At 50.5% G+C, this 27,996-nt stretch overlaps 1 protein-coding gene across 50 annotated transcripts in view; it reads left to right on the top strand.

The window, feature by feature from the left end:
* RIMBP2 (RIMS binding protein 2) overlaps positions 1-27,996 on the top strand; it is a 352,269-nt gene that overhangs the window by 197,163 nt on the left and 127,110 nt on the right. For 37 of the 50 annotated variants that reach the window (XM_054239125.2, XM_078337759.1, XM_078337747.1 and 34 more), the window contains 2 exons: positions 6,515-6,604; positions 15,291-15,413. The exons of 4 other annotated variants lie outside the window; for them this stretch is intronic. Coding sequence is in view for 3 of the 46 variants with exons in the window: in XM_078337721.1 (XP_078193847.1) it covers positions 6,515-6,604; positions 15,291-15,413 (213 nt within the window). In the remaining 43 variants the exon portion in view is untranslated. Of the gene's footprint in view, positions 1-6,514; positions 6,605-15,290; positions 15,414-27,996 lie in introns of those variants that run through there. 9 more of the 50 variants (XM_078337752.1, XM_078337734.1, XM_078337728.1 and 6 more) reach the window with 2 other exon arrangements.

Raw genomic sequence — 27,996 nt, 5'->3', positions numbered from 1 at the left:
CAAGCCAGAATGTGACACCTTCTCTCATCACCAAGCCATGCTATTCCACCTGCTTTAATAATTTCTGGACCTGCCTTCCTCTTTCTGCTGCCATCATCTCAGTTCAGGCACTGGCACTTGTCCCCTAAATGAGTGTGAATTGGTCTCTTTGGCTCCAACCTGACCCTCTTCAATCCCTTTACCGGCCAGATGGTATTTCTCAAGTGCAGATATTTTTTAAAAATTATTGCATTTAAACACCTTTGACAGCTCCTGCATTTCATTCTATATAAAGTACAAACTCCTCACTGAAGCTCACAAAGTTCTCACAACCCAACCCTTCTTGCCTCTCCACGCCTGCCACCCCCAGTGTCCATCCAGCCTCTCTCCACGTCGTGTGTTCTCTTTGCTGTGGGGCTTGTCACACGCGAGGTATGTCCCCTGCTGGGCTCTGCTTGAGGCCACCAGGAGCCTAGCCCGGTTCATTCTCTGGAACCACAGGTAGAGGACTCAGAAGAGCAGAGACGGAGCTGCTGTACTCTTGGGAGGCTGCATTGCATTTACACAAGAATTAATTGCATTGATGTGATGGGAAAGACGTGCCAGGTTAATTAATGTGTCCACTCTCTCAGAGGTGCCTCCCTGTCCAAATCCTCCCCTACTCTGGAGTACATCCATCTCCATCCTGGCACCTGCAGGAAGCCTCTTTACTTTGAGGCCAACAGAGCAGAGTCCTCGAGGAAGCTTCTCACTGTGTCCTGTCCTGTGTGTCCAGGAGACTGGGTGATTATGGTTTTGAATCCTGTAGTGCGGATGGCAGGTCCTGGGAGCTGGAGGCCTTGCTGTGTCTTTCCTGCATTTCTTACCTGTTTGTGTTGGGTGGACCCTCATACCCACCTCTGAAACCAGACCCATGCCAGGAGAGACTGAGGATTCCTCTCTCGCCTCTCCCTATAGCAACCCACATGGAATGTCCTGGGCTGTCTGCTGCACCCTCAAGCCTGGGGGTGGGGCTGTTCCTCACCCCTCATTCTGGACCCTCTGCCAAGCCTGGTATGGGCACCTACTCGGTGGTGGTGGAGGGCTTAGTGAAATAAATAAAATCAACAAGTCATCGAAAGAACCTGCCTTTTCCTTTCTCATGTCAGTTTCTCCCCCAGAGGGGTGGCCACCTTGTCCATTGAAATGGGGATTTAACCGGAGCTCCTGAGGGGGAAGGCGGTGTCTTCAGAAGTCCCGGTTTCTTCCTGGAGGAGCCCTTGAGCTGCCTCGGGAGACTCTGGGAAGGCTCCTGTCCACACCTCACTGCTTTAGCAGGGGCTGTGCACTAGCCCCGGCTGCCATAGATGTCCCACAGACCGGGCAGCTTCAGTCACAGAGCTCTCCTTTCTCACAGTCCTGGAGGCTGTGAGTCCAAGACCGAGCTGCTGGCCAATTCCGTTCCTGGTGCAGATGGCTGTTTTCCCACTGTGTCCTCCTGTGGCCAGGTGGTGGGTGGGGGACAGGGAGAGCTGGAGGGAGAGAACCCCCCCTTCCCTACACAGAAATAGCAACAGAGAGGCAGAGAAACAGAGACACAGAGGCAGAGAAACAGAGACACAGAGACATGGAGGCAGAGTGAGACTGGGAGAGACAGAAGGAGAAGCAGAGAAACAGATGTGGAGACAGAGAAAGACGAAGAGACAGAGGCAGAAAAGTGAGCAGAGAGACAGACATGGAGACAGAAAGACAGTGACAGAGGCAGAAAGAAAACTGAAACAGAGGCAGAGTGAGACAGAGACCAAGATCGTCCTCCTCTTGGAAAGCCCTACCAGGTTAGGATCTCATGACCTCATGTAACCTTCAGTACCTCCTAGGAGCCCTGTCTCTAAATATAGTCACCCTGGGGGCCAGGGCTTCAAGGTAAGAATCTGGGGAGATGCGATTCAGTCCACAGCAGGCGGGAGGTGGCCTCAGGCACCGTGGGGCATCCTCTGTGGAAACCCACCTGCTCCTCCTCTCCCTGTACACAGGGAGTCCACACACGCCCTCCCCCTGGGGCTCCCTGCACCTCCCCTCACCCCACCTGCATTTGGACTCTATGCAGGTCTGGCTGTTTTGACACATTTGTTTGGGGAGGGAGTCCCAAAGGTAGGGAGCCCCTACCTTTAAGTCGAATCCCATCTGCAGACGCGTTCATTTTGGGAGGGAGTCCATGGTGTGTGTGTTTTGAATTCATAGCCACCATATCCCAACAGGGATGTTTTGGATGGAAACCCAGCCTTGCAGCTCCTAAAGACACGGAGAGCTGTCAGGGCTGGTTTCTGTCCCCACACGGCCCCCACAGGAGGGTCAGGGTCACAGCTGCCCTCTAGGAGCATGGCCTGGGCCGGTCGGTTGCCGCGTTCCCTGACCTCTGAAACGTCTGGCCCTGTCCGTGGTGCGTGTCGCGCGCCTCTCCCAGTGGGCGGAGGCATTTGAGAGGCTTGCTTGGTGCTTTTCCTTCCTCCCTCATCCTCATTAGAATTCACTTTTTGCCCATGATTTTGCAACACAGCAGCTAGAAAATAAAATGAAGGCATTCCTGTTTAATGTGTTAGTGGATAGCAGTGGATTAAACTTTCTCCCTGACTGGCATGTTCTGTAGCTGCCCTGGGAGGGGATTTCAGCGGCACGCGGTGCTAGGAGTCCTCAAACCAACCCCGGGATGCTCTGGTGGGCGTGACTGGAAGTAAGGAAGCGTGCTTCCTGTCTGTGGCTGCAGATGACAAATTCCACAGATGGTGTGTTTTGATTCTTACGGGGTAGGCCTTGTCTCCAGAGGGCATCCACGGCCTGGGAACCCTTACCCCTCTTGCATGTGGCCTTAACCTCAAGGGATCGCAGACAGAAACAATTCTGGTTGCAATGCTTACGTGTCCTTCCCTGGAAAGGAAAGCCATTCCATTTCTGAAGAAGCAGAGAGATCTGGAAGCCAGGTTTTGTCTTCTCACGATTGTTATATTTCAGGTAACAAAGCTGAGATGGGGGTGGTTCCTGCAGTGGGAGCTCAGAAAGTTCCCCCGCCAGGGTCTCAGCAGCATGGGAGTCACCAGCTCCCTGTCACTAGGCGGCGGGCATGAGTTATCACACTCGACTACTGGGCACTCAGATGTGGTCGGTACTCAACAGCGTCAAAACCCCACGATGGGGGACCCAGCGAGGGTGTCGCTTATGCTGCAGCGTGGAACCACGCGTGCGTCTGTGTGGTCTGAGGCATCCACGTTCTGGCACTTCTTCCAAGGCTGTAGAAAACGCTGTTACTCAGACAGCGTGTCAGATTATGTTAGTCCACCCCTACCCTGTCTTCCTCCTCTTCCTCTTCCTCCTCCTGGCAATTGTCCTGGCTGGTGCCACCGCACTGGCTGCTGGGGACTCTCATTTTGTTGTGTTGCGATTCCAGGCCCACATTTCGGAGCCCCTCTGGTCTCAAGCGTGCAGCCAGCACGTAGTGATCTGCATTTTGGTGGCATTTCTTCAGTGGCGCTGATTAATTTAGGAAGGCTATATTTAATTGGGGTGCTGCCCACTTCCCTGGGTGGACAGCTCTCGTAGCGCCCAGGGTCAGTTAGGAGGCCTTCCAGGGTAAGTCACCTTGCCGTTCAGCATCTTCACAGGACCAGAAAGGTGAGCAGAAGGCTCCGAATTTCCCTCCAAGGCCTGCAAACACATGCGTGTCAGGGTGGTATCTGTGCCTACCAGCACAGGGGACAGTGGGAACCAACGCTGGCTTCCCTGCCAAGCTGCATGTGGAACCACGGTCCCCGTGCCCACTTCTGGGCTCCTTCAGGGTAAACAAGCATGGACAATGCAAGATGCTTGTAATCTGGCAAATAAAGTCTCACAGTCAGAGGAGGCTCAAGCTGGTACCTTTGCCATTTTCTTTGTGCCTTTACCTGGCTGTCTTTGTCACTGAGTGAGTTTCTTTTACCATCAAGGTAGGAAGGGCTTCGGCACTTGGCTAAGTCTTTTGTGATTCTTGAAGTGTGGGGTGGGGGGGTCATTAGTTTCAAGACAATGTTGCTTTTTAGTAGCTCTCCCTGTGACTGGCTGCCTTAGCAGGCTGCACCCAGTATAGTGAGTGACACCTGACTTCAGTGCCTATTCACACTTGGACCAATTTGGGAAGCTACATTGGAAAGAGATGAAGATGTTTCTCTCCCTTTGCACGGGAATATCATGGATTAAGATCCTGAGCTTTTTTCCTGGGAAGATTGATTTCATTTCATAGGTTAAGCAACTGACCTTGAATCTCTGAGATGGGATATAAGTAAAATAAATAGATGTAAGCATTTCTACAACCACCAGAAAATTGGGTGAAAGACCAGCCTTATTTCTCTTCCCTGTGCTCCTTTCTTACAGTTCACTCTTCCTAAATGAGATGCAGAGGGGCGGATGGTGTGAACCAGGTGGCTGTTTGGTGGCAGAACTTGGAAGAGGCAGGCAGTCTTTGCAGTGCCTCTGGGAGGGTAGGGCCACTTGTTTGAGCCTTGACCCTGTGCGGTAAGATGTGCTCAGTGTTCTGTGAAATTGCTGTCCTTGAATCCTCACAATGTCTGCTAGGGTGACAGTTTTTATATCCTTAAGTCACAGAGAATGCAGGGATGCCAGGCAGCTTGTCCAAGGCCACATTTGGGAAGGCTCCAGTGTGTGTTTAGGCAATTTGACCTCAGAACTCATAATCTAACCCCTATTTCAAATGTCTCTTGCTCTCAAATTCTCTGAGCTATTGCTGCCTTAGTTTACCTTGGGGCATGTCAGCCTCTGAGGTCAGCAGCCAGGTGTTTTGATTAGTACACCCATTCCATCCCCTAAGACCTCCAGGGATTCCCCTATGGGGAATTTGGCATATCCTTCAGGGATATGCCAAAGAATCTTCAGTTCTCTCAAGAAACCAGTGTGGGACTACATGATGATCTGCTTTACTTGAGAAAGACAACACTAAATGTTACGCCATCTAGACCATCTCAGAAGAGAGAAGGGAATTGCTCCATTACCAATCGCTTTCCCATAGGCTGGGGGAATCACTGTTTCCCAAAACAAAGCACCACAGTCTTTTATGTTTGGGTTCCTTTGCTGTGCTTTATTGTTGTGAAAACATAGGTGCCAGGCAGTAGCGGGGCTCGTTTTGACTGTGGCTAAGAGAAAGGGAAGGTTGACTGAAGAAAGGAAGCTGAAAATAGCCAGGAGGAGCCTCTCTCCTTGTGGGAAGCGTTGAAACCACGCGATTCCCTGCTGCTTTTCTACTGTGAGTGTGAATGGAGCCTAGACTCTGAGCACTCGAAATATTGTAATGGAGATGAACCAGATCAATTCAAGGGAGTGTCCCACCAGCGTTCATTCATCTAGGGTATGATCAGAGAACAAACTGGAACAATCGGGAAAAAAGAGAAATTTTCAGCCCGACAGCTGGTAGCTGGTGTGGTTGAAGCAGCCTTCCACTGTGAGTCATTGATTATCCCTCGGCTTCTCTTTTGACCGTTTGTAATGGATATCATTCCTTCTTTTAGGATTCTCAACTTATTGAAGTCCTTTTCAGGTTGCTTTATTATTTTTATTTCCTCTGGAGTAAATTCATCCCGATTATTAATTTTGGGGGATCTCTTTAGTAGGGTTAGTTTCTGCAATTACTCTTTTCAGACTCATCTTGAATGAGAGATTCTTACTCCCATTTCTGTGCTCACTCTCGCTGTCCTACCTATTTGTAGTTACTGTATCATACCTTAGGTGCTCCCAGTCTTGAATTCGATTTTATTATTGGCAGCTCAGAGTTCCGGTGCCATGGGGATATTCGAGAGTAAGACAAGTCCTAAAAATGAGCCAAAAATAGGGTCTCCTCCCTCTTGCCTCTCTAGGTGCATCACCTCATAAAAGCTACAGCTCTAGGCAGAGGTGATACATTATTTTCAGCTTTCTCTGGGGGCTTAACTGTTGCTTCAGATCACGTGGTGACCTTAGTTCAGGTCTCTTGTCTTATGTGGAATATATTGAATCTTGGATATCCTGAAAAAGTTGGACTCTTAGTTCTCCCTGCCTATTTTTGGACTCTGAATCTACAAGGTTCCAGGAGCTCCACTCACCACGTGGTGTTCTAGCCATCTAGTCCTTGGAAAGTTTTATGTTATTTTTGAGGGGCTAAATCTTGCTAAACTTTCTCTATGTTCATTGTGGCTGTATGTTTGGAGCAGTGTTCATGGGGAAAGGGATGGGTCAGAGCTTAACTCCAATTGGTGAGAAGTTCTCTTGCTTTTTTAGGACACAGACACAGAGTGATTAATATATAGTATTTTATTATGTCTAATCACCATAAAGTATAACATCATTGCATTTTGTAGATTGGGAAACTTACAGTTTGAAAAAAGAGAGAAATCAGTCCCAGCTCATACACAGCTTATGGATTGCAGAAGCAGTGCCCAGCCTTGGGTTTCATTTCCAGATCAGAGCTCCTAACCCTTGAATTCTACCAAGTCTCTCAACACTGGGGCACCATCTCTCATGTCCTTTCCTTTTGTCCTAGGGAAATGAACTGAAGGATGCCACCCAGGGAGAGCATCGTCTGAGATCCCATCATGCAGGCCTTTCCACAAGCGCCTGGCAGCATGACAAGGTAACTGATACCACCATCCACAGACCATCTGGGGCCCTGGAGGAGGGGGCTTGGCCAGGGAGGAACAACTGGGAAGAGGCAGGGAGGAATCAGTGAATGCCAGTGTGAGGGTGGCCCGAGAGCCTGAGCCAGGTCTCCCTCACCTCTTCACATGACCAGCATGTGAGGCACCCAATGATGTCTCATCCACTGTCTGCTGGTTATCTCTGCTTGGAAGTCTATTAGACACCTGTATCTTTAACGACAAGGCAGAATGAACCCATTGGTGCCCACTCTCCCAAACCACTTTCTCCCCAGTGAATGGTGTGGCCCCATGCTGGGGCCTCCTGGGCGCTGCTGTTTCTTCATCTGAATCGAACTCCCTGCTTGAGTCTGTTTTCTGTTGCTTATAACAGAATACCTGAAACTTGGTACTTTATAAAGAAAAGGAATCTATTTCTTAAGCTATGGAGGCTGAGAATCTAAGGGTGAGGAGCTGCATCTGGTGAGGACCTTCTTGCTGATGGGGGCTCTGCAGGGTCCCAAAGTGGTGTAGTACATCCTATGGCGAGGGGGCTGAGTGTGCTCACAGACCAGCTGAGGGCTCCCTTCTTCTTATTGGGCCAACAGGTCCACTCCCCTGATGACCCACTGGTCCATTAACCCTAATCCATGAATGGACTCATCCATTTATGAGGGCAGAGTCCTCATGATCCAGTCACCTCTTAAAGGACCCACCTCTCAGTACTACCCTGTTGAGGACTAAGTTTCCCACACATGAAATTTGGGGGATGCATTCCAACCATGGGACAAAACAACCAGCTACATCAGTGCCACACGTGCCCTGGCAGTCCTGCCTCCTCTCCACTGTGGTACTCTTCTCTTTCCCAGATGCCAAAGCCATTTTCTCATTGGCCTGTCTAGCTCCCTTGTCATGCTGTGGTTCATTCCCTGTGGTAACTGGAGTGATCTCGTGATGCTGCTGGATCACACAGTCCTCTGACCCTTCCAGTACCTTCTGTAAATAAAACTGAGGCTTCTCATACCACTGCTCCAGCCTGGGTAACAGAGTGACACTCAGTCTCAAAAAAAAAAAAAAAACTGAAAAGGAGGATCTCAAATAGATGTATGTACATGTTACAAATGTATAGTAGCCAAAAGGTGGCAATAACCCACATTTCCACTGAAGGATGAGCGAATAAACAACACGTGGCATGCGTGTGCAATGGAATATTATTGACCCTTGAAAAGGAAACTCTGACCCTGCAGCATGGATGAAACTTGGGGACACTTTGCTAAGTGAATAAGCCAGTCTCAAAGGGCAGACACTGTTTGATTACACTATGAGGTTCCTGGAGTTGTCAGATCCACAGGGATGAAGAGTGGAATGGAGGAGCCAGGGCTGGGCGGAGGGGAATAGGGAGGTGGTGTTTCATGAGGACAGAGTCTGAGCTGGGGCAGAGGAAGGACGTTCTAGGGATGGGTGGTGGTGCTGGTAAAACAGTGTGAATGTCCTTAATGCCACTGAGGTACCTGCAAGTGAAATACTTAAGATGGTAAATCTTATGTAATGCATATTTTACCACAATTTTTCTCTAAAAGGTGTGTTTTAATATATGACTCTCCAATTAGTATGCTTTCCCATTTTCCCACCAGCCCTCCGTTTCCAAACCTATACTTTCAGGAAAGGCTGGGAAACTCACTCACACTGAGGTCTGAATGCATCATAAGGCTTACCGACTTTCTTAGGCCAGGAGTATTTTTCTTCAAATAGGAGCAAAAATGTAAAAGGATGGGGGTGTTTCAGGCCTCCAGTGCAGGCTGATGACAGGGCTACTGGGGAGCTGGGCGTGGGGAGGTTGGATCCCAGGATGGCTTTCTTCCTGACTAAAATAGCTGCATGTGCTCACGTTCCGCTGCTGAGCTGGGCTCCTGCACCTGGAGAGGCGATGCCAGCTGTGGGGGAGGGTGGGGTGGGGCTGGAGCCAAGCCCTGCGGGCATTTGACCAGGCCAGCAAGGGCCTTGCGGGCATTTGACCAGGCCAGCAAGGGGTTGGGGTCCCAGCGCATAGCCCTCACAGCACAGGCAATGGGCTCCTTTCCTGGCTGCCTGGTGGTGCAGCTGGACATCCCTGCTCCTGTAGGATTCAAACTGCTTTGTTTGTTTGCTTGAGGTTTGAAATTTCTCCCCCTGCTGTCTTCTCAGCTTGGCCTTTTAAACAAGGCTGCAACGCACAGGAAATGAGCTGGCCTTTGCTTCTGCTTTGCGGGGGTGTCTGAGGGAACCCAGTGGCTCACCTGGCATGGACAGGAAGAGCAGTGCCTTGCCAGAGGTGGTAGGGGTGCCCCCAGGTCCGTCCTGCAGCTTGCCTGCTTTGCAGAACTTGGCTTTCCATCAAAGTGCCTGGGCTGGCTACCTGCATGGCAGGCACTGACAGAATGGCAGTCCCCAGAGACTGTCTCTTGGGCCCAGCATCTTTGCAGTCCATGGTAGCTGGGGAGGCTGAAGGGGTGGGGTGAGTTTGTGCTGATGGAAGCACTCAGCTATCCCTCCAGACTCTTGGGTAGGTCTGTCAGCGCAAACCTACAGAAATACCAGGGCCCTTCTAGGTCCCTGGAGGCACTTGGGGATCAGCAGTTCCCGTATCTGATTCTTACTTGATATTGCAAACTGCTTTTTGGTAGCCCTGATTAAGAGATGGAAGTTAATTATCAGAGCTCTTAATTATGAATGCAAAGAGATTGCATTATCAGCATTTTCCCTGTGCAGAAATGTTTGATTTTTAGGTGCATACTGTGGTATTGGGCTGTCTGGAGTATTGGATTCTCTTAGGCAGGCAGCCTTGTGGAAGGAGACCAAGGATCTGGGATCTAAGACAGTGCAGAGAATGTGTTTGATGCCTTTGCAGCCTGCAAACCCAGCCTTGTGTTGATTTCATAAAAATAATTCAAATTTCAGGCCGGGCGCGGTGGCTCAAGCCTGTAATCCCAGCACTTTGGGAGGCCGAGGTGGGTGGATCACGAGGTCAAGAGATCGAGACCATCCTGGTCAACATGGTGAAACCCCGTCTCTACTAAAAATACTAAAATTGGCTGGGCATGGCGGAGTGTGCCTGTGATCCTAGCTACTCGGGAGGCTGAGGCAGGAGAATCGTTTGAACCCGGGAGGAGACTGAGGTTGCAGTGAGTCTAGATCCTGCCACTGCACTCCAGCCTGGGCCACAGAGCAAGACTGTCTCTCTCTCTCAAAAAGAAAAGTGATGGACTTGGAGGCAGAGACCTTGACACAGCGGGGATCCCTGTACCCCTATATTATGCTCAGCCAGAGGCCAGGCATTTGTCAGCCAAGGGCTCGTCTACCCAGGCTCCTGGCAGAGCTGCAGAGCCCAACCGGGCAGAGAAGAGACTGCCAGCCCCTCTTCTGGGCCACTGGCCCCGGGTGCCGGCATTTAGTGGCCCACTGGAGCCAATATTCACAGTGTTTTTAAGTTAGCAGCGTCAGTCCTCTCTCGAGGTGTGATTAGTGGCTGCCAAGTTAGAGACGCCCCTTCTCTAGGTGTATCAGCTGGGATTATTTCCAGTTGCACCTCACAGAAGCTGAGCTCAGTGGTTTACTGTTATGCTCAAGAAGCCCAGAGGTGGTGCCCCGGCCAGAGGCAGCTGCCTGGAGCAGGAGTGAGGGCTCAGGGGCCCCTGTTCAGCTGTGACCTGTGTGGAGGGTGGCTTCCATGACACTGAGACAGGTGGTATTCCATCTTGAAGGGTCGCATCCTCACTGTGGCGGGAGGAAGAAGGCGGGGCGGGGCTGAAACTTTCCTCATGAAGCTGTTTCATGAGAGGTCATCGTCCTCCAGAGACTTCTGCTCCAGGGTCATCAGAACCATATCACACACAGTCTCAGTCTGGTCCCAGGAGGAGAGAGATGGCACATCCCCCAAAAGCAATTGTGGAGGCTGCTAGGCATTCTTAGGGAGGTGCAGGCAGGGTTAGGGGAGCGACTGAAGCCCTGGGAGCCACACCAGTAGAGGCAGTGACAGACCTTGACTTGGGGGTAGGGAGGGGTGGGGGGATGTCCAGCCCAGCTCACTGGGGCTTAGGCTTTCCTGGGACAGGTGCCAGTTGCTGGCATAGAGTGAAAATTGGCTGCGTGCTTATGGCGATGGGGACTGCTGTGTAGTGACTTCTGCATCGGTTGTCTCTTGCTGCTGCGACAAATTCCCCTAAACTCTACATCGTGTCTCACAGCTCTGGAGGTTGTGAGTCCTAATGTCAAGGTGTCAGCAGGGCTGTGTTCTTTCCTGAGGCTCTGGGGTAGAGTCTTCCGTTGCTTTTTTTTGGCTTCCTTCTCCGATCTTCAAAGCCAACAGCAAAGCATGGTCCAAGCTCTCTCTTTCTCATCTCTGGCTCTGCTTTTCCTGATAAAGACTGTGATTACAAAGAGCCCACCTGGATAACCCAGGTGCTCACCCACTCTCAGGACCCTCCACGCAATCCCATCTTCAGGGTCCCTTCTGCCACAGAAAGTGATATATTTGCAGACTTTAGGAATCAGGATGTGGTCATCTTTGTGTGGGGCCATTATTCAGCCATTATACATCCAGGAAATGAGTCTCTTGTGTTATACTCCCCTCCTGGTCCACACACCCTCTCCTCCTTGTTGCAAACCAGGGCCGTGGCCTTCATCATCCTGGTAAACAAAAGGACAGCAATATAGGGAATTTTAAGTTAAATGCAAAGCCATAATTGTGGCATGAGATGGCTCCATTAAAGAGTAGATACCGGGCTAGGTGCAGTGGCCCACACCTGTAATTCCAGCACTTCAGGAGGCCAAGGCGGGCAAATCACTTGAGGTCAGGAGTTCAAGACCAGCCTGGCCAATATGGCAAAACCCCATCTCTACTAAAAATTCAAAAATTAGCTGGACATGATGGTGTGCACCTGTAATCCCAGCTACCTGGGAGGCTGAAGCGCGAGAATCCCTTGAACCTGGGAGGGGAAGGTTGCAGTGAGCCGAGATTGTGCCCCTGCACTCCAGCCTGGGCGACAGAGCAAGACTCCATCTCAAAAACAAGAAAGAGTGAATGCCACCGGTTTGCCCCAAGGTCTCTGTGGACTCTGCCTGGACTCTCCACTTTCCTCCATGAACTTCTGCTCTTTTCTCTTCCTTGCAAACATCACCTCAAGGCCAACAGACCCATTCATTCCCCCTGCGTTACTGCCTTCTGTGAACTGCAGTTGCCACCACATTTTCCACTGCGGAAACACAGTTCCACTTTGGGACAAAGAGGATTTAGGGGCCAGGGGGACTCTAACTTCTGGCACCGTTTGTAGCCTTCCGGTGGGAGAGTGGGTTCTGGTGCTGGGTGATTTCTTTCCAGGCTCACAGTGGAATGGCGGTCAGTCCGCAGGTTGGAGGTTTCCTCTTCCTGACCAAAGCTGGAGGCTGCCCCTTAGTGGGCAATTCCTGACTGTCCAGTGCTCTTGTAAAATGCTGAGTAATAAACGCATCTTCACGCTGGGTTCTGCAATGGAGCCTGAAACCCAAGTTGGCTTCTCTGTGAAGCATGAGTCTGAATCCATTTCTCCTCAAACGAGAAGCTCCTTGTTTAGGGAGCCCCTGAGCCGTCCTGTTGCTTATGGACCATTAGATGTTTTTTCTTTGGAGATTTTACCCATCAGGGTGAAAACAGGAAATAGACAGCACTTGCCAGCTGGAGGATGGAGCAGAGTTTAGAAAAGAAAGTACTAGCCAGGGTGTGGGTACTGCTGGGTGGGTAGGGCAAGACACCTGCAAAGGGTCTAGGGAGCCTGAGACCAGCAGAGGCCGGGGGCTGTGGCCACCTGCTGTGCGTACCGGGAGGCCCTCCCAGCAGAAGGACGCTATGCCGGGGGTCACCTGGTTCCATCATTCAGTGGGAGGACTCGCAGAACCTGGTGCGCAGCTGCCCTCAGGGCTGTGACTTATTACAGCAAAAGGACACAGAGCACAGGTGGCAAAGGGACAGGGCACACAGGAGGAAGCCGTGAGGAGACCAGGTCTGGGCTCTCCAGGTCGTCTCCCAAGAGGATTCCCAAGAATCACACAGGGTGCTTAATGGACCCACAGCTGCAAGCTGTGATATGTGTGAAATGTCATCTGTCAGGGAAGCCCATTCAGGACTCAGCAACCAGAGTTTTTATGGGGGGGGCTGGTCACATGGGCACGCTCTGTCCAGCACATACCAAAATTCTAGACTCCCAGAAGGAAAGGTGTTCAGTGTAAACTGTCTTTTCAAGCAGCCTAGATGTGGTAAGCCATCCTAATCAGTTAGGGAATGTAGGAATTCTCCCCAGGTCCCCCTTCCCAGGCCTCCAACCAAGCGCCAGGCTCACCAGCAGCCTTTCTAAGGGAGCAGCTCAGGGTAACCCCTGCAGGCTGGTGGGGAGGGCTAGGGGCCTGGTGTTACCGACCCTGTCTCCCACTGGGTGAACCTATTAGAAGCTGGATGGTACAAGGAGGGGGTGCAGGCAATGAGGATGGGCCTCTCTGGACACAAAGCAGGATGGATGACAGAGGGGCCAGGTGTGGAAGTGCTGACAGGAGCCAGGGCCACCTTTCCAGGCTGGGAACTTTCCTCACGTCCCACCATTCCATTCGGTACAAAAGTCTTGCTCGACCACTGACTCCCTGCCAGGCACTGCTCTGGGCTCTGAGATGGGGAATTTCCGGGCAAAAGAAAACCCGTCTGGTGGGACTTCCGTTCCAGTGAGGAGCAGCCACAGGAAGAAGGCAGACAGCCGCAGAGAACAGTGATGAGCGCATGTGGACCCCAAAGTGTGGCAGTGGGGGAGGGAGGGAGTGGAGGCGGGGGTGGGGATGAGGGTTTTGTCACCTTGCATGGGTTGGGAAGGCCTGTCTGAGGTGACTCCTAGTAAGGAGCCAGACCTGAGCTGGCGGGGGCAGGGCGGGGTAGAGACCTGCGGCATCAATGGAATCAGCAGGTGCAGAGGCCCTGGGGTGAGAAGAAGTTCTGGCTTTAAGGGACAGAAGGAGGCCAGGGTGTCCCCAGGATGGTGGCAACAGGGTAGCAGATAGATAGGGCTTTTAGACCACCAGGGAGTTTGGAGTTTATTCTCATTCCTATGGAAACCACAGGAGGTTTCAAGCAGACAGAGGCAAGATCTGACAGGTATTTCAGAAAGATGATGCTGGTCGCTGTGTGAGGTTGGATTTAGAGGCATTCAAGCATGACTCCCAAGTCTAATGTTCCTGAAAAGCCAGGATGCAAGAAGTGAGGCTTTCTGCACACCTCCACCCCAGGGTATTGAGGTTCAGAAGAGAGGATGGTTTAATTCAAATACGTCGTGACACTTTCACCGGGGGCACTCGGGTTATTTCTCTAAGTTCATTACTTGATAACATCACGTTGCAGAAAAATGGCATTAAAAGATTCCTTCAAACGAGACCTCTCTCTGACCTGCGAATAACAGCTTTCCCATAACCCCGTTCCCATGTGCACATGCCAAGTGGGTGCCTTCCTTTCTTTTGGTGCCCCAGAAGTTGTCAGTTTAAACTAACACTTGGTACAGAAAGTATTTGAAATAGAAAGGACTTCTGCAGCTGAAAAGCGTGACATTATGTTAGTCTGTTATTGAAGCCGTAGTTCATGTCATAACACTTGGGGAGAGGGAAAAGAAACTACAAGGCTGTGGTTGGGTAAAAAGATGTTTTGTCTCTACAGTGAAATGAATGGGAAAGGAACCATGGTGACTTCTTTCATTGATAGCTTCCTCTCACCTGTTTCAAAGAGCAGAGAGGCTGAATATGGCACCTGCCTTCCCAGTAAGCTTGTAACTTGGCCCTGGGAGACGTGGCCTGAGAATGGGCTTTATGTGGTTTCTGGGTTTATTGGGGAATGCATTCCAATTCATGTGAAATTTCATTGCCATTTTTATTTACTTTTAAGATGAGGTGGAATTTTTAGACAAGAATTAGTATGCATAGACAATGGGAAAACACTTTATCTGTTAGGGCTGATAGTTACAGGGGATAGACGATGCAAATTGGCGTAGGCAAACAAGAAGAATCTATTGGTCCAAGTGACTGAAAAGGAAAAGACAATTAGCTTCAGGCTCAGCCTGATCTAGGTGCTCAAATGAGGCCGTGGGGATCCTGCTTTTCCCTCTGCATCTCTCTGTGTTCGTCTCATTGGCTCCGTTCTCCAATGGGTTCTTCCCTCACGATGGCAAAGGCCACAGCAGTTCCAGCTTTCTGTCTTTAACTTTCCAAGTTCAGTGGGCAAAAGGGAGTTCTTCCAGGTTCCTATACAAGTGCAAGATCTCATGTCCCCAGAATACAACTGGGTCATGTGACTTCCCCAACCAATCACTACACCCAGGGCATGGGACTGCACTGATTGGCCAGGCCTGCGACACATTTGCAACCCCGAACCAATCACCGAGGCTGTGGTGGAGGTGGGTGGGAGGAAGGCAGAGGTCATCTGCTGATTGGCCAGCCCTTGGTCATGCGGAGTCACCCCTAGTAGGACTGGACCCAGTCCATTCTCCAGTCCGTGATGGAGAATGAGGGAGGGAAGGATTCTCTACGAGGAAACTGAGGATTTTGCTCCTAAAGAGGAAGCAATGGATGTCAGCTGGGGACAGATGCCCGCTGCAGCTCTTAGGCACGTCGTGATAGCCTCCTTGTCTCCATCCCTTCCGCTTGCAGGTGAAGGCAGAGTATGTGCGTCTCAACCACCCACTCACCCTTGTGAGCAGAGAGCGCGCTTTGGCTGTGAAGGAGAAACACCAGCTCCAAGCCAAGCTGGAGAACCTGGAACAGGTCCTGAAGGTAGGCTGGCTTTCTGCATTTGGGACTCACTGTTCGTGAGGTCGGAGTGAGGAAGGAGGGCTGCAGGGCCCCACAGCAGAAGGTGCTCAAAGCTCCCTTGGAAGCCGTCGTCAACATTCAGGGCTGTTGGGGTGGCTCTTACCCTTTCTGTCGCATAGAAATCAATAAATAACAAAATTCGAGTGTTTCTGGAAGCAATCCCGTAAAGCCAATTATGCATTTCCATTTCTTAGGATGTTAAACACAGCTGAGCTGTGTGGTGGCAGCTCACTGCTCCTGAATGGAAATGGAGTGTGCTTCCACTAAAGACCAGAGGGGCTACGGTGGGTTTCCAAACTTTCAGGTATTTTAAGCTGCTCCTCAGACATTTAATGACCTCTAGTATAAAGAGAATAGCTAAACCAGAACGTTGCTCTATCAGGGTACAGGTAACTGGACATTCCTCACGCTTTCCTGATGAGCTGAGATCTCTCCAGTATTTAGCTGGTGGCTTGATTGGCTATTGATGCCACTGAGGTAAGCTGAATGAATTTGTTTTTTACCAAGTGTTAACATTTTATTGGATTCTCATTTTGGGAAACATTTTTTTACAAAAATAAAAAATAATCATCTCCAGTTCTGTGATCCAGTACATATATTACCGGGGTCATTTGCGTTTCACAATTAGAGGAAACAGGATTAGACTGCACCCGAAAATACTCTTTAAGTGATTTTACCTCCATATATAGCCTCTTTGGGGAAGTGTTTGGAGCTCTGAGGGGAGCATCTGGATGGTTGCCAGGGATGATGGGGGGAAGTGGAGGAGGTGGGGGAAGTAGATTAGGCATGGGGGAGGCGGAGGGGATAAGGGAAGTGGATGAGGTGGGAGGAGAACCAAGGGAGTGGGGGGAAGTGGAGGGGGTGAGGGAAGTGGAGGGGGTGGGAGGAGAATGGAGGGGACAGGAGGGGAGTGAAGGGGACAGGAGGGGAGTGAAGGGGGTGGGAAGGGAGTGGAGGATGTGGGAGGGGAGTAGAGGGGGTGGGGGGAAGTGGAGAGGGTGGGGGAATGGAGGGGGTAAGGGTGAGTGGAGGGGGTTGGAGGGGATGAAGGAGGTTGGGGGGAGTGAAGGGGATGGGGATATTGTATGAGACCCCTGAGGGGTATGAGGTTCTTTTTGGAGTGATGAAAATGTTCTCAAGTTAGATGGTGTAATGTCTGTAAGACTTTGTGAATGTGTCAGCACTGGGCCATTGCACCCACAACAGTGAGCTTTGTGGAATGTGGGTTCCTCTCAATTAGAAAAGAATGATTACATCTCAATTAGCAAAGAAAGGTGCCGTATTCTCCGACTACCGACCCTGAATGTGAACCAAGGGGTCCTGCAGTTCTCAGCAAGCTGACTATCCCGCTTCTCACTGTGTGCTCTAAGTTTTCAGGCCGTAACTCTGAAGAGGAGGTGCTATCACAGAATTCTTTAAGCAGCTGCCTCGGTTACTGACTTAGAGTTTTCTGAGAACACACACCATGATTTATCCAACCCTCTGCCTTTAGCGCCTGGGACACACGTTCAGGGCTTAGTGAATTTAATGTAGGATGTGCCGTGACTCCCTGGGTGAAAGGAGCTTAGCTGAGAGTCTCCTGGATTAAAAAATGGTTCTCAGCAGGGCAACTTCCCCCCAGGGGACATTTGCAATGACTGAGGACACTTTTGATTGATATGAGTGGGGAAGAGGAGGCCAGGGTTGTGGAACCCTCAACCACGCACTCAGATCCGTCTCCTACAGCAGATTGTCACCTGGTCCCACACGTCAGTGGTACTGAGGCTCAGAAACCATGTATCTGTTTCTTATCACTGCTGTAGCAAGTGACTCCACAGAGTCTCAGTGGCTTAAAGCAACACAGACGTGTTATCTTATAGTTCTGGGGGTCAGAAGTCCAAGATGAGCCACAGGGCTACAGTCTAGTGTCGTCAGGGCTGCGTGCCTTTCTGAGCTTTGGGGAGAATTCGTTCCTTGCGTTTCCAGCTGCAAGGGCTGCTCAGGGCCCGGTACGCCACCTTCAAAGCCAGCAATACAGTATCTTCCCTCCTGTCTGACCTCACATTCTTTGAGTTTGTGGCGTTTTTTTCTTTTGTTGTCAGTGATGTGAGTGGAATTGGAACCTCAACACAGTTTCAATCAACCTGATTTGCTGAGAGCCAAAGAGGATTCTACAGGGATCAGAGACCCATCCTGGGAGGATGTCAGGCAGTGCAGGATTCCCAGCTCTGTGAACCTGAAGCCACACTGGCCTGACGGCCAGCTCACGGCCCCTCTCCTTTGCCTGTATGGAGCAAAGACGCTGGAGTGCCAGTCTGGTGACGAGCTTGGTGACTGCGTCACCAAATCACACCCACCACTGAGTTTTACTGAATTGCAAACAGGATATAGTTTTCCTTCCAGATGTAAAAGCTTTTAGTGAAATAGATAAGACTGAAATTGGGGCTGAATGTTTCCTGAAACATTTACGTGAGAATAATACTTAAACTGACCAGACCACCCTTCCCCACCCCCAGCACAGATCATGCAGTGATATTTAACCTGATTTGAGTCCCTTTTGATTTTTTTTGTACTTTAAAAAAATGGTAATTGATCACTTCATTATCTGTGAATGTGTTTATTATGCTTCTTTCCAAGGATATGGTCTAATTACCAAAGTCATTAAATACAGTGGAGTGATATGGATGGAAGAAGAATGTTTGCATAAGAGCTGGGAGAACTAAGATACCAGCTTGCAGGCTGTACACAGTTACTCCAAGATGCTCACTTGGCTCCAAGTTTCCAGGGAGGCTGGACATAAAAGAAAATAGGAACAATTGCCTAATTCTCACTCCTTAGGAGAAGAGAGCTCACAGCTTCCCCAGCAGAACAAAGCGTGGAGTGCGGGACATGGCTTTCTTACTCCGAATGTTGTTAGCAGATACAGAAAATACAAAAGGAACTGTGGCCGGGAACATTTTCATAGCAATGGAGGAGTAATTCTCCCAAGTCTCTTTCCTTGGAGATTCTTTGGAGAAGAGCTGATGGCATGTCGAGTTTCTGTCTTTTTTGCATCATTAGCAAGGAGAATTGGGGAGGAACTCTAAAGCTAGATTGCCTCACATATGGGAAGAACCCAAGAAGAGTTCCTTTTCTTTTCCTTTCTTTTTTTTTTTTTTTTTTTTGAGATGGAGTCTCACTGTTGCCTAGGCTGGAGTACAGTAGCGCAATCTCAACTCACTGCAACCTCCCGCTCCCGAGTTCAAGAGATTCTCTTGCCTCAGCCTCCTGAGTGGCCGGGATTACAGGCACCTACCGCCACGCCAGGCTAATTTTTTTGGTATGTTTAGTAGAGATGGGGTTTCACCATGTTGGCCAGGCTGCTTTCAAACTCTTGACCTCAAGTGATCTGCCTGCCTCGGCCTCCCAAAGTGCTGGGATTGCAGGCGTGAGCCACATGCCTAGCTGAGTTCTTTTTGATGGGACTTGTACAAGAGAAACGGTAGTATTCCTGAGCCATTCACTCCTGGTCCATGGAGTCTGAAATACCAAGAGAGATGGAAGAGCAATGGAGTCTGAACCAAGTGGGATGGTCTAACGAGACTGCTGGCACATCCGCCCTGTCCTTTGGGAAACTGCTCTGTCTCCAGCTTCCCTACCAAGGGAAAGGGATACTTGGGCGCATCTTAATAGGGATCCATATAGTGAGATGCACCTGGCATCCCTGGGCCCAGCCTGGTTATTGCGTGACTATTCGTTCATTCACAAAGGTTGGTTGAGCACTATGTACCAGGCACTGTTGCAGGTACCAGAGGTATAGCAGTTAGCAAAACAGACCTCAACATTCAACTCCCCGTGAAGAAAACGTCTTCTGCGTGTGATATAATTCAGACAGTGATAAGTGCTTTGCAGAAAAGTAAATTGGGTGCGGGAGCAGGAAGTGATGTGGTGGCACCTTAATGAGAGGTCCAAGAGGCTTCCCTGGCCATATATGTTGAGCAGAGGGTGGAGGGAGCCCTGTCAGGGTTCAAGGAGGAGCATTCCAGGCAGTGGGGAGTGCAGAGGGCCTGGGGTGTGTGGGTGCTTGACACGTCCACAGAGAAGAAAGTGGGCCAGACAGTGAATGGCGGTGGGGGCGGGGGAGTAAAAAATGAAACCCACATTGGGAATAAATTGGCCAGAGTCTTAGGGACCAAAGTAGAATTTTAAGAATTGTAGAAATGCCCCAATAAGGCCACATAACAAATTGTCCCAAAGCCTGGGACTTGAAGCAGTCAAGACGGAACAGCTCCTCTGGTCCAGCTGGGGCTCACATGCACCTGGGTGGCCACTGCAGGGTCTGGGTTGTTGGGCGGGGGTGACCGCCTTGCTCTCCCCTCCTCCATCAGGGGAGATAGGGCTTCTGGCCAGGGCACAGTTGGGGCATGAAGGAGGCAGAGGCACGGAAGACCTTGCGAGGCACAGACTTGAATGGAGCAAGGCATTGCTCGAATTCTGTTGGCCAAAGCCAGACAGGGTCTGCCAACCCAGGGTCTCCCTGGTTTCAGAGTAGGGGGACGGTAAGTAACTCTGTTTCCAGCTATGAGGAGCCAAGAAGTCGCATCAGCAGGAATGTAGATGTGGTGCAGGGCAGGGAGCCCCCAAATCAGGGCTTAGGCTGGGGGGGTGCTTGGGTTTGCACAGGGAAGAATTCAAGGACAAGCAGTGGTGTTGGACAGCAGCTTTTACTGAAGCAGAGGGAACAGCAGCAGCAGAGTCCCAGCTCCTTGCAGAGCAAGGCTGCCTCACAGGCCGTGTGCCCAGAGCAGCAGTTCAGAGGCAGCTCCGCGGTCGTATTTATACCCACTTTAATTACATGCAAATTAAGGAGCAGGTTATGTAGAAAATTGTTGGAAAGGGGTGGCAACTTCTGGATCGCCCGGTCATGGCCATGCAAAGGGGCAGTAACTTCTGGGTGTTGCCATGGCGATGGTAAACTGACGTGCGCTGTGGGTGTGCCTCATGGGAAGGTGCTTCTGCCTGGGACCTGTTTCAGCAAGTCCTGTTTGGTCCAGTGTCCGAGCCTTGTCTCTTACCCTCCTGCCTCAGATGCAAGGAGCGACTGGCATAGTTTTGCCATCAGTTTATGTCAGATGCTGCTGGAGTTGAGAGAGGAGGTGTGTTTGGCTTTCGTTTGTAGAGGGTCACTCCAGTGGCCAAACAGGAAAAATCAGGAGTGGAAGAGGGACCCCACTGGGAGCCATGTCCTGATGCGATCTGATGGGGGCTTCCACCAAGGCAGGGTGGGGAGAGCGCTCAGGCTCTGGGTGTGTCTTCAAGGTTGAATCGACAGGGTTTGCCGACGGACTGGACGTGGAGTGTGAGAGGCGGGAAGGAGCCAGGACGTGAGTTTTGGGGGCAGCAATGCTGTCATCCGCTATGGCAGGGAAAGCTAGAGATGCGCAGTTTGGGGTCAGGGCGTCACCATGTGTGGGAGACGGAGCACGTCATGACCTCTGGATCCTCAGTGGGGGAGAACTCCAGGACCTCCCTGCTGATCCACAGGAAGCTGACACTGTGCGGTAAGCGGTCGAGTGGCTCACTTGGGCAAAAGTGTGGCGCTCAGGCGCTGTCACCGTGGCTGTCATCCCCAGTCCTGTGGCCCCTGTTGTCTCACCTCGAACCCGATGTGGTATGTGTCTTCCACATCCTGAAGTGACTGGGGGGCAAGAGGGGATATGGGCCTGTGAATTAAAACTGCCCGTCCTGTGTTAATGGGTAGTTACAGCTGTGGAGCTGTGCCAGCGTGCATTCAGGGTCTGTCTGAACTGATAATTACCCTGCTGGTCAATTCATATGCTGGCGTTTTTGTTTCCAAATATCACTGATGTGCCGCCTGTCTTAATAGTGATCATTCAATTTAGCTAAAGGCAGCGTGCCTGGCTTCCTGCAGCCTGTGATTGGTTATGCACCGCAGGGATTCACCAACACGTGGTGGTTCTGTTTATTTTTTGAGATGGATTCTTGCTCTGTCACCCAGGCTGGAGTGCAGTGGTGTGATCTCAGCTCACTGCAACCTCTGCCTCCCAGGTTCAAACGATTCTCCTGCCTCAGCCTCCTGAGTAGCTGGGATTATAGGCACCCACCGCCATGCCCAGCTATTTTTTGTGTTTTTAGTAGAGATGGAGTTTCACCATGTTTGTCAGGCTGGGGTTGACAATCTCCTGACCTTGTGATCCACCTGCCTTGGCCTCCCAAAAGGATTCAGGCGTGAGCACCGTACCTGGCCCACATGGTTCTTTTCAGAGCCCTTTTTGATTGTGTTATGGGAGCTTCCAAGTAATTTTCACTTGAAGAGTCAGAAAAGTATGTCCAGATATATGATTTTAAAGGGAAATAGATTTGTTCACCGCAGACACTGGCTTCTTGAAGAACTTCAGAGCTTACAGTACTCGCCCTGATTAAAACCTGTATAACAAGCCTGCACATGTGCCCCTGAACCTAAAATAAAAGTTAAAAAAAAAGAGAAATCCAATGGAACTCACACCTAAAAACATGCCCATTCATTTGGAAAATATTTATTTAGCAACTACTTTGCAGCGAATGCGTTCTAGTTTCTGGAAAAAGTGATCTAAATCCATGCCCTTGGTTCTGGTAGAGAGCTGATAAATTAATGCACAGGTCAGGTGGGGGAGGTGAGAAGGGAGGAGGAGTGACGGTAATGGAAGAGCTGGTTTGCACTGAGTGGCTGGGGGAGACCTCACTGTGGGTGAGTTGTTTGAACAGAGACCTGGATGAAGTCAGGGAGGGAGCAGTGCAGGAGTGCAGAGACCCTGGGGAGGAGAGCAGCTGGCTGCCGTGTCTGAGGAGTGTGTGGAAGCCCGAGGTGCAGGAGTACAGGAAACGTGAGGAGAGAGTGAGAAGAAGAATTCAGATGAGGGAGATGATTTGGAGCAGATCCCTTAAGGTTCTTGAAGGCCAAGGTAAGGACTTTGGATCTTCCAGAGTGATATAAGAAGCCACTGCAGGGTTTTCAGCAGTAGAAGGACGTGATCTAACCTGAATTTTCTTTTTTTTTTTTGGAAGGCAAAGGGTTTATTGTGGGAATAACACTTGTGAAAGGAAAAAAGAGAAAGCAGAATTAGGGAAGGGGAGTTGCCAGACAGTTATAAAGATTTGACAAAGTCTGTGTCAGCCCAGTGGGCGTCTCTGGAGCGTGTGAGAGGAACCCGTGTTAGGCAGAGATGCCTAGGCCTTGGTACCACATGTTTGCTCAGCTGTTGGCTGGGGCCACCTGAATGACCGATACGTCAGCTCGAGTTGAGGCAAATCTGGGTGAGTTAACGTTTCAGGCTGCCAGCAAACCACACTCTTCACAGCTGGGCAGTGCGTCCTTTCTTGAAGGAGGAATCTAAGCAGCATGTCTCTATGTCTAGCACACCATCCTTGCATCCAGAATAGGTAGTCTTCTTGTAAGAGGTTCAGAGTTCTCTTCCCACATGGGGTGGGAACAGGGGTGAAAGCAGAATCCTTTTTCCTCTTTTGTGGTTTGATATTTTCATCACAATATGAGGGCTCCTTGCAGGTAAGAAAATCAAGAATGTCAGTGATGCCTACTTCCAGATCTATTCAGTACCGTTCAGCAAGTACTCACCTACACGTGGCCCCAGGTTACCCAGGGTACCTCTCCGTCTCTCTCAATAGTACCTCATTCATCAGCGTGGAGGTGAGTCCAATTACTGTGACACCCCAGTTTTGGGGATGGGGAGAGAGTTTGGCAGTGGGAAGAACAATCCTAATTCTTGGATCTTGGATTCTTGAGGGAAAGGATCAAGGAGCCCCAAAGATAAAGATTATTCATGTTACATTTTGCCACAGGTCAGACTTAATTTTAAAAACAAGAAAATGTTGCTTCTACTATCATTGCGAGGTTTCGTTGCAATTATCCATGTAATGAGCTTGGGACACTGCCTAGCACAGTGTTCAATTAATGGAGGCTAATCATGTTATTTCATTGTGACCAACTCATTCAACAGCTACTGCAGGCCTGTATGTCCAAGCACTGAGAATACACTGTTGATCAAAAGAGCTACAGTCCTTGCCCTCACTGGGCTTCGACAGCGTCTATGGTTTCACTTTGAGACAGTCTCACCCGGTTGCCAGGCTGGAGTGCAGTGGCACAATCTCAGCTCATTGTAGCCTCCACCTCGAGGGCTCAAGTGATTCTCCTGCCTCAGCCTCCCAAGTAGCTGGGATTACACATGCATGGCACTATGCCCAGCTAATTTTTGTATTTTCAGCAGAGATGGAGGTTCACCGTGTTGTCCAGGATGGTCTGTATCTCTTGACCTCATGATCTGCCCACCTTGGCCTCCCACAGTGCTGGGATTACAGGCGTGAGTCACCGTGCCTGGCCCTGTGCAGTGGCATGGTCACAGCTCACTGCAGCCTTGACCTCCTGGGCTCTGTAACCTGAATTTTTAGGGGCTTATATTTGCAACTCCACAGAGACGTAGTATGCAAGAGGAGATGCAGGGAGACCCGTGCAGAGGTACACCAGGTACCTACTGCTGTATCACAAAGCACCCTGAATGGTTTGGCTCTGCATCCCCACCCAAATCTCATGTTGAATTATAATTCTCAATGATGGGGAAGGGACCTCGTTGTGGGGGGTTGACTGGCTCTCAGGGGCAGATTTCAGTGAGTGAGTCCTCACAAGATCTGTTGGTTTAAAAGTGTTTAGCACCTCCCGCTCCACACTCCTTCCTGTCGCCACGTGAAGGTGTGCCTGCATTTCTTTTACCTTTTGTCATAATTGTAAGTCTCCTGACGCCTCCCCAGCCATGCCTCCTGTATAGCCTGAGGAACTGTGAATCAATTAAACCTCTTTTCTCATAAATTACCCCGTCTTAGGTATGCCTTTATAGCAGTGTGAGAAGGGACTAATGCAACCTCACAATTCAGTGGCAGAATGAGCGATTTATGTTGATGTCTCATGGATGTGTGAGTTGACTGGGCTTAGCTACGTGCGGTCTCACCTGGGGCCTCCACTCGGGTAGTTATACTCAGATGGCAACTTAAGTTGCGGTCCTCTGCAGCCTTGGCTGGCTCTTTGCCTGCATGTTGTCCTCTCCCAGATGGCTGGAAGGGAAGGGCGGGCCAGACATTTCTCTCGTCATGTGACCTCTCCACAGGCTAGCTTGGGCTTCCTCACAGCATGGTGGACTCAGGGTGGTCAGAATTCCTCGGCAGTGACTGAGTTCCCCAAGAGCAAAGACCTTATGATCTCTAAGCAAAAGCGTTGAGGCTTCTTATGGCTCAGCTTTGAAAGTCCCTTCTGCCAGGTCCTCCTGTACAAAAGATGGTTATAGGTCTGGATTCGAGGTGAGGGGATGCCACCAGGGCATGAGTAGTGGGGTGTGAGGTCCATTGTGAAGTGGCATCCTTGGGGACCAGCTGCACAGAAGCATTTGAAATCACCCAGGTGAGTGACGGTAATGGCTCAGACCAGAGTGGTGGGTTCAAGCAGAACGGTCAGGTTCTGGACGTATTTTGAAGGTGGAGATGACAGGATGCTGACAGACTGACTTTGGCTTAAGTAAGAAGGAAGAGCCAAGGATGACTCGAAGGCCTTGTAGTCTGAGCGAGATCAAGAAGAAAGTGGCCTTTGGGAGGCTGAGGCAGGTGGATCACAAGGTCCAGAGATCAAGGCCATCATGGTTAACACGGTGAAACCCTGTCTCTACTAAAACTACAAAAAATTAGCTGGGCACGGTGGTGCGTGCCTGTAATCCCAGTTACTCAGGAGGCTGAGGTAGGAGAATTGCCTGAACCCAGGAGGCGGAGGTTGCGGTGAGCCGAGATTGCGCCATTGCACTCCAGCCTGGGTAACAAGAGCGAAACTCCGTCTCAAAAAAAAAAAAAAAAAAGAAGAAGAAGAAAGTGGCATTGATGACATGCAGAGGACTCAGGGATGTGTGCTGAGGGGACCAGAGGAGGTGGGGGACGTTCACTTGGCAGCCAAAGGAGAAGTCATATGGGCAGGAAGATGTCCCCTTCTCGAGTTTAGGGAGCCACATGGCTGGAGATGGGAATTTGGGAGTCCTTAGATTAGAGCTGGTGTTTAAAGATATGTGTCTGGAGAGACTGTAGATACAGAAGGGAAGTAGTAGTGAGGGTTTTACTTCTGTTCTGAAAGCTGACAGCGTTTGGGTCAGGGCCTGTGTGATCTGGTCATGGCTGCCTCTGCAGCCTCATCCTCCACCGTCGTCCTTCTCCTCACCCGGCACATGGGCTTCTTTCACCTCTCCCGGCAGACGCATAGCATCCCATGTCAGCACCTTGGCGCTTGCTGTGTCTGTTGTCCAGATTGCGTTTGTCCCGTTACCTTCCAGGAGAGGAGAAGCTCAGTAGTCCTAGAGTGGGCCTGCCTCCTCTCTTCCAGCCGTCCCCGCTGAGGGCAGAATGCAGGCGAAGAGCCAGCCAAGCCTGCACATGACTCCAGCTGAAGTTGCCGTCTGAGCACAACTGCTCGGAGACCCCAAGCAAGAGCCATGTGGCTCAGTCCAGTTACCCACAAAGCCATGAGATGCCATGTCTTTTCCTGCTTGTCAGCATATCCCTAGTGTCCATCCTGGCAGAGAGAAACCATGCCGTCCACGTTTGGGGACGGAATGAGTGAGTGACAGATGCAGGCTGTTCTTACATCTGCACAGTGAAGCTAGTCACTGCTAAGCCACCTGCTGACAATATCTGTCACCTTCACCACAGGTCGTTCTGCCTAAGACTGTGGATCTCCTGGAGCCCATGTTCACCCTGCAGCTGCAGCCACCCTGTAAACCTGAAGTCCAGCCATGCCCCTCTTCTGTGTAACACCTACCAATTGCTGTCTATTGCTCAGAGAGAAAGACCTAAACTACCGCAGGACCCTGCACTCTCAGGCCCCACCTACTCCAGCCTGGAGTCTTCCTGTGACCCCTTCTGTCCTGTCCCCACACATCCTGGCTGCCTTCATCTTTCTGGAATATGCTCACTTATTTCCACTCCAGGGAATTTGCAGTTTTGTGTTTTTGGTTTAAAATCTGGAATGCTGTTTCCCTCAGCATTTGTATTTCTGATTCCTGGTTTATCAGCTCTCAGTTTCCCTTGGCGTTCCTGACCATCTGGTCTAAAGGACCCGAGACCCCGTTGCTGGCCCCTTGCACATCCTGGGTTCCATTCCTTCAGCGCTCTCATCTCGTCTGCTTTACCTGTCTGCCTTTGTGTTTGTCTTCCCCACCAAAATGTAATCTCAAGAGAGACTTTGTTCTAGTGCCCAGCACCAAATCTGGCATATAGTAGGCACTTGATAAGGCCTCCTCTACCCCAGAGCTATGGAGCCTCACCCCTCTTGGCCTCCTCTACCCCAGAGCTATGGAGACTCACCCCTCTTGGCCTCCTCTACCCAGAGCTGCTCAGCAGGGCTGCTGAGACCAGAGTGAGGACAGTCAGATGGTGTGTTAGTCCGTTTTCACACTGCTAATAAAGACATACCCAGGACTGGACAATTTATACAGGAAAGAGGTTTAATGGACTCACCCTTCCACCTGGCTGGGGAGACTTCATAATCATGGCGGAAGACGAAAGACAGGTATCACATGGCAAGAAAAGATCATGAGAATCAAGGGAAAGGGGTTTCCCCTTATCAAACCATCAGATCTCATGAGATGTATTCACTACCATGAGAACAGTATGGGGGAAACTGCCCCCAGGATTCAATTATCTCCCACGGGGTCCCGCCTACAACACATGGGAATTATGGGAGCTACCATTCAAGAGGAGATTGGGGTGGGGCATAGCTAAACAGTGTCAGGTGGCTTACAGGCATGCCCGTACCCTCCGGTGTGGTCTACAGTCCTTTACAGTTTCGGGCCAATGAGTCGGTGGTGGAGTCATCACCCACCCTAGGGGACATTCCTGTTGATTTCAGTAGCATGGCCTAAGTCAAAGACTTTGGGCTTTAGTTAGACCAGTCTGGGTTCAAATTTGAATTTGATCATTAACTAACTGTTTATATGTGATCAAGCTGACTAATCTCTGAGAAACATGGTATCCTCCCATCTTTAAAGTGCCGATAAAGTACCTTTCTAGATGTAAGCGTTAAAAGCATAGAATGTGCCCAGGGGGCTAACACATTGGCTGGTGCCAGAGAGGTCAGTGATCAAGAATAGCTAATCCCGTGAGCAATTTCACTGATACGCACCCTCAACGGAATCAACTAAAATAGGACAGCCAGGTACCGTGCCAGATGTTTGGAGTAAACTGAGGACCAGGCCCAAGCTCATTTCTGTTTTCATGAAACTCACCTTCTCCTGGGGTGGGAGGAGCACAGAAAAGCATCAGGTCATCTAGCCAGTAGATAAGAATTTCAGAGGCAGAGGAAGACTGTGATGAGCCAGCGTGACTAGAGGGAGAGGGGAGCCGCAGGGTACCCTGCACGTGTTGGTTAGGGGTGATGTTTCAGCTGAGGCCCACATGATCACAGTGGCCTGGCCAAACAACGTTCCCCCCCTGGATATCTCACAGGGGCAAGAGGAGACAACGGGGGCAGTGCCAAGGCGGGAGCCAC

The sequence above is a fragment of the Callithrix jacchus genome, chromosome 9 (assembly GCF_049354715.1).
Source record: "Callithrix jacchus isolate 240 chromosome 9, calJac240_pri, whole genome shotgun sequence".
Lineage (NCBI taxonomy): Eukaryota > Metazoa > Chordata > Mammalia > Primates > Cebidae > Callithrix > Callithrix jacchus.
Note: the sequence above shows the minus strand (reverse complement) of the source record. Positions and strands in the feature narration are given on the sequence as shown.